Consider the following 12,277-nt stretch of genomic DNA (forward strand, 5'->3'; position numbering starts at 1 on the left):
CCATGATCCTTTCATGATTTTATTGAATGGGGCAGAGGTTCCAAGAGCCAAAAGACCTACAACTGTTCCCATGTTTCTTAAAAAAAGCTCCTACCACCTGATAAAAAATTTTCAGAAAATGATACCCCATCTCCCTCTTGGTTTTTATGCTCTTGCATCGCTTTTATATGTGGACTATTCAGCTTTTATTGCCTCTTTTGTTCGAAAACGTACAAAGAACAATGCTTCACATTTTCTGTAGAAAGTACAATTTTCCATGTACCTGGATATTTCAAGTACGACCTCCTGATGTCTGCTATGTTCCTCACTGTTTACAATTACTGTTTTACAAATCATGTCACTCTCTCAACTACCATACTCCTGTCAGAATGATCTTCTTTTTCACTTTTCTTCAACTACTCTTTCAGTCTTGTCCTCTATTCTGCCTGTTTCATGCTGAGTCCATTTTCTGCTCCTCAAAATTGAGGTTATCCAGCTTGCACAAAGCATTCTATATAAAATGTTTGGTGCTGGTTGTGCGGCTGTTGAATGACAGCAGACTGGGTTCGGCCGTTACAACCTCTCTGCCTACTGACCTGCTGAAAAGCCACAATCTAAGTTCACAAATGAAGAATGATCACCTGCAAAAGTAACCAGAGAAGGCCAGGAGCCTGGAGAAAATCAGCACTTTAAGACAAGGGAGGAAAACAAATTAAAACAAAGAACTGAGGATGCTGGAGATCTGAAACAAACAAACAGAAACTGCTGGAGAAACTCAGAAGTACTGGTAGCACCTGTGGAGGGAAAATAGAGTGAACATTTTGAATCCAGTGACCCTTCTTCAGAACTGGACTTGAAACATTAATTTATTTTCTCTCCACAGCTGCTGCCAGATCTGCTCAGTATCTTCAGCAACATATTACTTTGCCCGAGTGAAATAAATTGTCTGCTTAAATATCAAAATATTACATACTCATTTGGTTCAAATACTTTTTCCTGTGTTTTATCATGTGAAAAGTCAGTTCGCTTCCTCAGTGATGACGGTGACCGGTACGTTCCACTCCGGCCGAGAACACTCTCATCTAGCTCTTTCTTTACGGATTCAACACTCTGAAGAAAGCAAAGCAATAAAGTTGATATCATTCAGTTAGCCAAATTAGAAGCTAACAATGCTGTACTTATCATTACATTATATTACTCCAGTTTAACGTGAAAATGGCACCTTAAACAGAGCTGCACATCAACTGAATGATGAAGCACTTTTCCTTTTGTAAAAAAATTGCATTTATTACAATGCAGGGAGGAAAACTGCCAGAGTGTCATGTTGCATTAGCACAGTGGTTGGCACTGCTGCATCACAGCACCAAGGACCTGGGTTCACTTCCACCATCGGTTGGCTGCCTGCGAGATTTTGCATATTGTGCATGTCTGTGTGGGTTTCCTCTGGGTGCTCTGGTCTCCTCCCGCAGTCCAAACATGTGCAGGGTAGCTGGACTGGCCATGATAAATTGCCCATAGTGTCCAGGGATGCATAGGCTAAATAGTTTAGGGTGGGAAATACAGGGTTACAGGGAAAGGCTGGGAGGGGACAGGTCTGGATGAGATGCTCTTTGGAGAGTTGGAATGGACTCAATGGGCCAAATGGTTGGCTTCCACAGTGTGGGGATTCTATAATTCTAAGAATATTTTACCAAATGGTCTGAAACACTGTTCCACTGTATTTTCATGTGTAAGGTATGTAAAAATACAGGTTGTTCTGCTAAATTGTGCGTTTTGTTAACATTAATTCATTAAAACATGATTAAAGAATCAGGGACACTGTTTCTAAAGCGCACACTTTTAAAATGTGCCTTGGCTGTAATGCAATTACATTGCTAACACTTTAAGTGTTGTTTCTCAAGTGCAATTTTTCTGAAACACAAGGTTGCATAAGAACATACCCATTGCATTATAAAAGAATTACCTGTATTCAACAGACTGGATTGATATTCTTTGTTCTTTTGCCTACCACAGGACATGCCCAGGATTGCCGATTTCCACCCTTGTGACCCAATGCATAAATTTCACAAATACAGTGAGCACAGACCCTTCATTCATCCAGCAACTAAGTCCGATTTTAGTAACTGTCAGATGCAAAGTGAGCTTCCTGCAGACTTCATCTGGAATTATTCTTTTCAACATAATTTCCTGTTTGCTGAAGAAGCTACACAAACTTGATTCAACACCAACATTTGACAACTCAATTCTACCTGCACATGGCTCTTGTCCATACTATATGCGTGATTTTGAGAAATGATCTATCGGACGTCTAGCGTAGGTCTCAAGCAGGACAACAATCGGCATTGCCTCAAGGACTACAGTCAATAAAAAAAGCCCTCTATCTTCTCAGGACAGCTAGGAATGAGCAATATCTGTAACTCTGGTTGCATTGCTCAAATCTCCCAGGAACGAGTATCAAAATGTTTCTCCAGCAGATTTTGGAGGTAGCGGTATAAGCATATGTGCAACTGATGCAGTTGTGTGAATTCTAAAGAGCCCAGCACACAGTTCAGGCTAATGCCTTAATAGTGCATTTAGTAGGCCACATTATATGAGGTGCTATCTTTGGAATGACAAACCCTCTCAACCGAACTTAAAGGATTTATGACACTACTGAATGGAGAGCAAGGGAATTTCCCTTGGGGCCCTGGACAATATTTACCCTTCTACTCATATCAAAAAACAGATGATCTCATTATTATTGCACTGTTGTTTGAGAGAACTTAGAGTCAGAGAGTCATAGATGTACAGCATGGAAACAGACCCTTTGGTCCAATTCGTTCATGCTGACCAGATATCCCAACCCAATCTAGTCTCACCTGCCAGCACATGGTCCATATCCCTCCAAACCCCTCTTATTCATATACCCAGCCAGATGCCTTTTAAATGTTGCAATTGTACCAGCCTCCACCACTTCGTTCCATATATGTATCACAGTCTGCGTGAAAAAGTTGCCCCTTAGGTCTCTTATTTTTTTTCCCTCTCACCCTAAATCTATGTCCTCTAGTTCTAGACTCCCCGACCCCAGGGAAAGGACTTTGTCTATTTATCCTATCCATTCACCTCATAATTTTGTAAACGTCTATAAGGTAACCCCTCAGTCTCCGACGCTCCAGGGAAAACAGCCCCAGCCTATTCAATCTCTCCCTGTAGCTCAAATCCTCCAACCCTGGCAACATCCTTGTAAACCTTTTCTAAACCCTTTCAAGTTTCACAACATCTTTCCAATAGGAAAGAGACCAGAACTGCATGCAATATTCCAACAATGACCTAACCAATGTCCTGTACAGCTGCAACATGACCTCCCGACTCCTACACTCAATACTCTGACCAATAAAGCAAAGCATACCAAACGCCTTTTTCACTATCCTATCTACCTGCGACTCCACTTTCAAGGAGCTATGAAGCTGAACTCCACGGTCTCTTTGTTCACTCCCTCTGACCTTACCATTAAGTGTATAAGTCCTGCTAAGAGTTGCTTACCCAAAATGCAGTACCTCACATTTATCTAAATTAAACTCCATCTGCCACTTCTCAGCCCATTGGCCCACCTGATCAAGATCTTGTTGTAATCCGGAATAACCTTCTTCTTGCTCCATTTCAATTAGTTTCTGAAGTTCACAACATTACACTTAAAAAATACTGAATTAGTTATGAAGTGCTTTGAGACATCCTTAAGTTATGAAAGGTGCTATGTAAATTAAATTTCTTTTATTCCTGATCCACTGATACATGAGTTACATATGCTAAATATCTTATTCAGTACTACAGTACTGCTGTAATTGGTCATGACCCCACGGATTCAGAAACTCTACATGTACCTTGGACACCTGTCCCTGACCACTATCAATTGACTTCTCTAACATATGGATCATTTCATGGAGCAAACCTCTGCTATGGCTATGGTGGGAGAGGCAGTGGATTATTTCTTTCCAGACAAAGATTATTTTAGGAAGATTTTTCTCCTCAATTAGAGGCTCAGTGGTGGCTGGTCAGGCTTACCCACGATCAGTACAGCTGCTACAGTTGAAGATGCAATAAATGTTGATGGTCCTCCTTTTCTCTTTCGTGCTGGCTCTTTGCTCAGCGTACAAGAATTAATTGCACTCCAATTTAGCATCGTCAAGTATCATAATTTATGGTTGAACTTCCTACTGGCAATGTTCAAACGCAGAGTGATTCATTTCAGGGAATCTTTGCAATGCTAGCTTGAAACCCCTTTTCCATTCACCAGTGACCCATCCTCTATACATCACACCTGACAGGCGTGGGGGTGTGTGTGAACAAGGGTGACCGAGAATGATCCAACTGTAGTTATGACTGCAGGATTTTTCTCCTTTCTTCTGATTACTATGACCCGGTGGAATCCTGCCCTGCTCCCATCAGGCCATGAAAAAGGGAGCCTGGCACATAGGGCTCAATATGTAGACAGCAGGGACAACACAATTCAAGGCTTTGAATGGAATTTTATTGACTCCAAGAGTTGGGCTCTCATTCAGTTCTTCTTTGGCAGCTGTTTGCTATAGCTGATAGCAGTATCATGCACTGTTCACTCAGGGTTGGTGTGTTTCAAAGTGTTCCCACTGATGATTAAGGACTGACTTCTTGTCAATGTGCAACTTCTTACGATCAGCACTCTTCAGAGGGCTTTGTGTTTGGTATATTGGTTATAGACAGATTGTAGTCCTTCACAAAAGCATATATTACCAGCAGTGTACAGTGAGTCTTTTCCACAGGTACAATTACAGGTCTGTTCTTGGACTTTGAGTGGAGAAGCTGGTCCAGAAGACGTCTGATCCACAATGCCTCCAGTCCCATGTTTACCCAATTGTTTCTCATAGACTCCATTTTAGGGCTTGAAAAGAAGACAGGTCCCAAACACCACTTTGGGAAACTTTGATCTAGTATTCAGATGTCCTGTAAGTCTATCAAGTGCCAATGTTGAGAGCAGGATTGCAGCCACATGGTTTTGAAGTGATCCTTTTATTGAAAGATGCTATTGGTTCATGGATAGCTGCCCTTTTAAAAAAAAAACAGAGTTCCAAGAGTTTTCACTGCAGTTTCCAACTCCATAGTTTCTGAGTACTCCCTTCTATGCCTGACTGTCATGGCCAACTCTGGAGTTGAAATCATCACAGGTGACAGTTTGATCTTTGGGAGGGACATTCTGGAGGAGTTCATGAAGATCAACGTTGATGTATCTTCAACAACTGGGTCAGTCTTCAGGTTTGGAATATAAATGTTAATGAAACTTCCAAACTTTTGGACAGGCACAAGGACATCATCATCTGGAATAGCCCAAAAGGCAGATTTGAACGTTTAATGGCCACAGTTTTCTTCACCATGAAGCTAAAGCCAAGGATGCATTTTTTTTAGTTTGAAGTCTACCTGATCAATACAGGAGGCAGCCAACTGCTTTGCTGAGAAGCAGACCTCACTCAGGGCCGCTTTATCGATGTCTACTCTGGCTGACTCATGAGCTACCCTAGGTTTAATGATATTGGGAGCAACGGTCAGAAATGTTCTCAAGTTCCAGCTAAGTAAGTTCCAGAATGTTTTTTCTTTTTCCACCTTTTGAATCAAGGCTATAAGTTCGCATCATATTTCTGTCAGTTTGGCCTTATTAAAAGATTTAATCAAGGTGGTGAGAAGCACTGTTTAGGCCATCTGTTTTAGGCACCTCTCCAATTCAGGAGCCAGCATTGTTGACCTTCAGAAAGGTTGCTTGGTCTCTCTGGATGCTACTGGGTGGTGATGTCATCATCAAAATGAACAAAATCCTGAGCCAACTGCATGCCTGATGGTACTGTGGCTGCCAGTGACAAATTACACTTCCACTATTTGTGGCATCTTCCCATTGCTACAGGACTTGGTTCTTGAGCTTCAGTTGGCATGGATTAATTTTTTTTCCTTCTTGTCTATGTGGTAAATCATTAAGATGAAGCACAGTGCACTGACTGACCCCACCAGTGGGCGGCACGGTGGTTAGCACTGCTGCCTCACAGCACCAGAGACCCGGGTTCAATTCCCACCTCAGGCGACTGACTGTGTGGAGTTTGCACGTTCTCCCCGTGTCTGCATGGGTTTCCTCCGGGTGCTTCGGTTTCCTCCCACAGTCCAAAGATGTGCAGGTCATGCTAAATTGTCCATAGTGTTAGGTAAGGGGTAAATGTAGGGGTATGGGTGGTTGGCGGGTCGGTGTGAACTTGTTGGGCCGAAGGGCCGGTTTCCACACTGTAAGTAATCTAAACCATTTAAGTCTACAGATCAACTGCTGTACCCCATCAAATTAGGCCAACAGCAAGGTCTTCAAGCCATTGGCTGGAATTCAGCATTACCTTCTCCAATGGCATTACCACCTTCCTTCCCTTGCTGTTTTATGCAAACTTGGCATATAACAACAAAATAAATTCTCCACACAACATGGTGTAATTTGGAATCATTCTGCACTGGCCATTATCTTGGTCAAGGAAGGCAAGCACCCACACCATGATTTTTAGTTCTTCATTTATTTCTGGTCATCAGTTTTTTTTTAATGTATTCTTTCATGGCAGGTTGGCAACACCAGCAAGGCAAATATTTATCACCCATCACTAATCTGAATTGCTTGTTCAGCAGTTTAAGAGTGAACCTTATTGCTGTGGATCTGGAGGAACAAAACCATCAGACTACATGAGATGCATTTTTTGGTAAGTAAAAGACATTACCAAGCGATCAGAGTTTTTTATGATAATCAGTAATAGCTTTATGGTCATCATAGGACCAGTTTTTTAACTTCAGATTTATCAATTCAAATCTCACCATCTACTGTGATTGGTTCTGAGACATGAAATGGTACAGTGCTTGGAGCCAGCAACAAGAGTTAAGTGTATATGGGCGTCAATGATACTAGCCCATTGTAAAAGTAGGATGCAAGTGAACATGATTGCTCAGTGGAATAACAACAAGGACCCTGAACTGTGCAGTGGTAACACCTTCCAAACCTTCTGGAAACAGGTTTGCGAGGAGGAAAAGTGGGGAAGAAAGAACAAAAAATCTTTATGGTTAAACAACTGACAGTTGGAGTGAACACTGCAACTATTACTAATAGCATTAATAACACCATAAATATTCAACCTGAAGGGCTTTTCTCTTTCATCAACATGTTGAACAGATCCTACCAGGATAAACCTCACTTACAGGGAAGGAAATAGACACTTCAGTCCAACCATTCCATGCTAACCACATATCCTAAACTGATCTAGTCCCATTTGCCCACACTTGGTCCAGATCTATCCAATCCCTGTACCTATCCAGATGCCTTTTAAATGTTGTAGTTACACCAACCTCTACCACTTCCTCTGGCAGCTCATTCCATACAGACTCAACCTGTGCATGAAAACATTGGCCCTCAGGTCTCTTCTATGTCTCTTCCTCTCTCACCTTCAACTTATGCACTCTAGTTTCAGACTTCCCTACCTGGGAAAAAGACCTTGGCTCTTCACCCTATCCATGCCCCTCATGATTTTATAAACCTCTACGAGGTCACCTCTCAGCATCTGACGCTTCAGGGAAAATAGCTCCAACCTATTCAGCCTCAAACCCTCGAATCCTGGCAACATCCTTGTAAGTCTTTTCAGCACCCTCTCAAATTTAACAACATCTTTACTATAGTAGAGACCAGAATTGAATGCAGTTTTCCAAAAGTGGCCTAATCAACATCCTGGACAGCCACAACATGACTTCCCATCTCTCCAAATCTTCTTGAAAATCCCATCTCCTGTACTCAATGTTCTCACCAACGAAGCCATGCACACCACACAACTTTTTCACTACCCTGTCTATCTGCGACTCTATCTTCAAGGAACTATGCACCTGCATCCCTTGGTTTCTTTGTTCAGCAACACTCCCCAAGGCCCTACCAAAAACTGTACAAATTCTGTCCTGATTTGCCTTCTCATCTGCCACTCCTCAGCCCATTGGCCCATCTGATGAAGGACCCGTTGGACTCTGAGATAACCTCCTTCATTGTCCACTATGCCACCAACTTTGTTGTCATCTGCAAACTTATTAACCATACCTCCTATATTCACATCCAAATCATTCATATAAATGACAAACAGCAGTGGACCCAGCAGCGATTCTTGGGCAGACCATTCGTCATAATTTTCCAGTTTGAAAAGCAACCCTCCATCACCACACTGTCTCTTACCTTCAATTTTGTATCAAGTTCCATGTGATCTAACTTGCTGACTAGTCTACCTTGCTGAAGTACATATTGATTTCATCTGCCTTCATCAATCTTCTTTGTCACTTCTTCAAAAACTCAAATCAAGTTAGTGAGGCATAATTTTCCATTCTCAAAGCCATGTTGACTGCCTCTAATCAGTTCTTGCCCATACAAATATATGTGAATCCTCTCCCTCAGAATCTCCTCCAACAACTTACTTACCACTGACCTCAGGCACACCAGTCTATAGTTCCCTAGCTATTCTGAAGCACCTTTCTTAAATATTAGCCAACCTTCAGTCTTCCAGCACTTCACCTGTAGCCATCAATGAAACAAATATCTCCACAAGGGGCCCAATAATTCTTCCCTCACTTCCCACAAAGCTCTGGGACACAACTGATCAGGTCGCAGGGATTTATCCAACTTTCTGCTTTTTAAGACATGCAGAACCTCCTCTTCTGTAATATGGACACTTTTCAAGATAACATTATTTATTTCCCCAAGTTCTCGAGCTTCCACATACTCCTCCACAGTAAACACTGATATAAAATATTTGTTTAGTTTCTCACCCATCCATCAATCAATCTGTTCATTCACTGGAACAATGAGTATGCGATTGGTAGTGTTTTCTACAGTTATAAATTTACTTTGCTAGAGTGTCAATTCCTTTGGTTCAGGGTTTCTCCAAAAACTGGAAATGGAAATACATAAGCAGCAAGTTATTAGCTCTAATCTGTGGAACATCAGACAATTTTGATATTTCAACTGACTAATAAATCATTCTTGAGCCTCAATAGTTTTGGGAAGCTGTTGAACCACAGTTGAGGTTTCCTAGTGAGAACAGGTGCAGGGAACCGTGACACATTTGCCCCTTTCTGATGGCCAAACCTGGAAAGGTTAACTCCAACTTATTCTGCTGCCCCAGACTAAGAAACATGCAGATTACAAAGTGTGGATGAAGGAGACCACGCATCAATGTCACTCAATCCAGAGATAATAAATTATCTTGGAACAGAACCAATTGATTCCCTTACTTCAAAGCACACTCATTGCCTTTCACAGCTTCTTTTAAAATAAATATTTGAACAGTGCTGGTAATTTCTGTTTTAGCCACACAACCAAATGTCAATTGATATTAAACAAATTACATTTAATGAGCAATGTCCAGGACAAGAAACAAGCTTCATCATGGTCACTAGATATTGCAGACAGGAGTCAGTCACACTATCATGTGGACTGACAGGAGCTTTAGAAAGTCAAAGAGGCTGGGATGGTGCATGCTGATCAATGCAAGTGCTTCTACCAGAACTGACATTCTAGTTGACATTGTATTCTTACAGGTACAATGATCTTAGATGAAGAAAATCAACTAGTTCTATAATGGTAGGTGATATTTTGCTTGTTAAACTTCAATGCTTCCGCACACACCAACATTTAAATCCCCTATGAGTTCAACTCACATCTAAACTCACTGAACTGAGCTAAGATGATGTATTGGATGAAGAGGGAACATTAAAACTGAATAAGGCTAACAGAAATGCTGCTGCGTGGATTTTCACTAGACTGGTACAAATGATTCAGCTAGGCACTAGTTGACTAGGTACCCCATGCAGGCTATCCATGTCTTTATAAAAGCAGTGCAGGAAGTAAAACAAGACTTTGGTGTACTTTGAGTTAATCTGTATCTGCATCACAATGCCAGCATATGTAAGTATTTACATTCATGAGTCATTTACATCTTACCAAATATTACAAGATTTCTATGGCATATTTCTTTTGATTCTGACCATTTCTGAATCCAGCCTGCATTTGCTACACCATCAGCCGCATACTTGCCACTCAAGGCCCTTGCTGTTCACCTCCCTCTCTTCCAAGACTTGGCTTTAAAATCCTTCTTTCCAACCAATCATTTGGCCATTCCTCCTAAGAAAACCTTCGTGAACTGAATGTCAGCCATGGCTCATTCAGTTTGTTCTCTCCTCAAGTCATAAGTTTCTGGGCACAAATATCATCAATGATACTCTTGTTCAGCACAGAGAAAGCAATGCTTGTCGGAGATGCCAGCTTTCAGAGGCTTAAGTTCAAGGCCCAATCTGAATGGTCACATAGATGTAAAATAAATCATTGCACTATTTTGATGAGGAGTCAGGAGTGATCCTCAGTGTCCTGGTTGATATTTATCAATAAGTATCTATCAATCAACATTACAAAAACATTATTTGCTCAGTATTACATGACTGTTTTTGGGAGCTTGTGGTGTATGGATTAGCTACAAATTTCCTAAATTACAACCATGACCACAATTCAAAAGTACTTCATTGATTGCAAAGCACTTGGAACATACTGAATGAGCCATGGCTGACATGCAGTTCACAAAGGTTTTCTTAGGAGGAATGGCCAAACAATTGGTTGCAAAGATGGATTTTAAAGGCAAGTCTTGGAAGAGAGGGAGGTGAACAGCAGAGGCCTTGAGTGGCAAGTATGTGGCTGACAGCATTATGACTGATGGTGCAGCAAATGCAGGCTGGATGTAGGGGCAGCACGATGGCTCAGTGGTGAGCACTGCTGCCTCTCAGCACCAGGGTCCCAGGTTTGATTCCAACCTCGGGCGACTGTCTGTGTGGAGTTTGCACATTCTCCCAGTGTCTGCATGGGTTTCCTCCCACAATACAAAAGATGTGCAGGTCAGGTGATTTGGCCATGCTAAATTGCCTATAGTGTTAGGTGCATTAGTCAGAGGGGAAATGGGTCTGGGTGGGTTATTCTTCGGAGTGTCAGTGTGGACTGGTTGGCCCGAAGGGCCTGTTTCCACATTGTAGGGAATCTAATCTATTTTAGTTGTGGTTGTTAAGGAACAAATACCAAACGTGAAAAGTTTTTTTTTGGGGGGGTGATATTAGAAAAAATTCACTGAATACAAAAAATTTAAATTTTCCAAACTAAACTGCAGGTTTCAATTGCGATCTCATATCTGATTGAGAAAAGCACATTTTCATTGTAATGAATCAATTATACCTGTCAGGTCTTCACAGACAAGATCCAGTATTTAACAAGTCAGCACATCGACCTCCACTGGCGTTGCAAGACCAAATAATCCAAATATCAACACTAGCCTTTACCAATATAAGTAAAGAACACTGAAACATTAACTCAACAAGACATATGAGTTCAAAGTGAAATAAGAGCTCCTCACATTTAAGGAGAGCATTAGTGCCCCCTACTGCATGAGTGTATGAAGACGCCATTTGGTATATTTCAGAAACTAGGATTCTGCCACTAATGTCAAAACCGTGAGCCCTGCTGGAAAAGGCAAGTCTTCTAGTCTGAGAAATATTCATTCAGCATCACAGATTGTGTCTCAATTGTACTTGTGTAACCGTGTTTGTATTTGTGGGAGGATATTCTGACCAGACTATTCATAAGCCTCTGCTTCTGATTAAACAAAACCATATCAGCTTTTGGTATTTTGTATCAAACAGTAAATGTAAACACACCAAGTAGAACTTCCACAGGCAACTTCATAAATGGTTTAGAAAGTAAATAACGTCCTAAAACAACATACTGCACCACACACTAAATTTTCTAGAATATACACAATTTTACTGAGTAAAACTAAAAAAAATCATTTTGTTAACGCTTTTCACTCATCAGGACAGTTTGCAAGAATAAATGGGAAAAAACCTGTACTGATTGAGAAGACAGTGCCAACTGGTTGTCAGACGGACTCTGCTTGGTAAGAGGTGTTACCACGGAGAGAGAAGCTGTTTGTTATTTAACTATCAAATTTACTTATCTTTTATTGTTAAGTTTTTGTGTAACTCAATTTCAGTTTCAGTCTGCAATCCCTGTGACAAGGCTTTAAACATAGATATCCAACTTGTAACATGGGCTCACATTCCACTTCCCAAGACCAGCTTTTATGTACAAATTGAATTGTAGAAAGCCTACAACACAGACAGAGCTTGCATCGTCCCTCCAAACAGCAACCCACCCTCGCTCCATAACCAGTACACCTAACATACACATCATGGCAACAGGGCAATTTAGCAT

The 12,277-nt window shown here is 41.3% G+C and overlaps 1 protein-coding gene across 1 annotated transcript in view; it reads right to left on the minus strand.

Annotated features, from left to right (window-relative positions):
- timm44 (translocase of inner mitochondrial membrane 44 homolog (yeast)) overlaps positions 1–12,277 on the minus strand; it is an 83,941-nt gene that overhangs the window by 54,963 nt on the left and 16,701 nt on the right. The window contains exon 6 of the mRNA XM_060846280.1: positions 953–1,089. Within this exon, the coding sequence (XP_060702263.1) occupies positions 953–1,089 (137 nt within the window). The remainder of the gene's footprint in view (positions 1–952; positions 1,090–12,277) is intronic.

This window comes from Hemiscyllium ocellatum, chromosome 28 (assembly GCF_020745735.1).
Source record: "Hemiscyllium ocellatum isolate sHemOce1 chromosome 28, sHemOce1.pat.X.cur, whole genome shotgun sequence".
Taxonomy (NCBI): Eukaryota; Metazoa; Chordata; class Chondrichthyes; order Orectolobiformes; family Hemiscylliidae; genus Hemiscyllium; species Hemiscyllium ocellatum.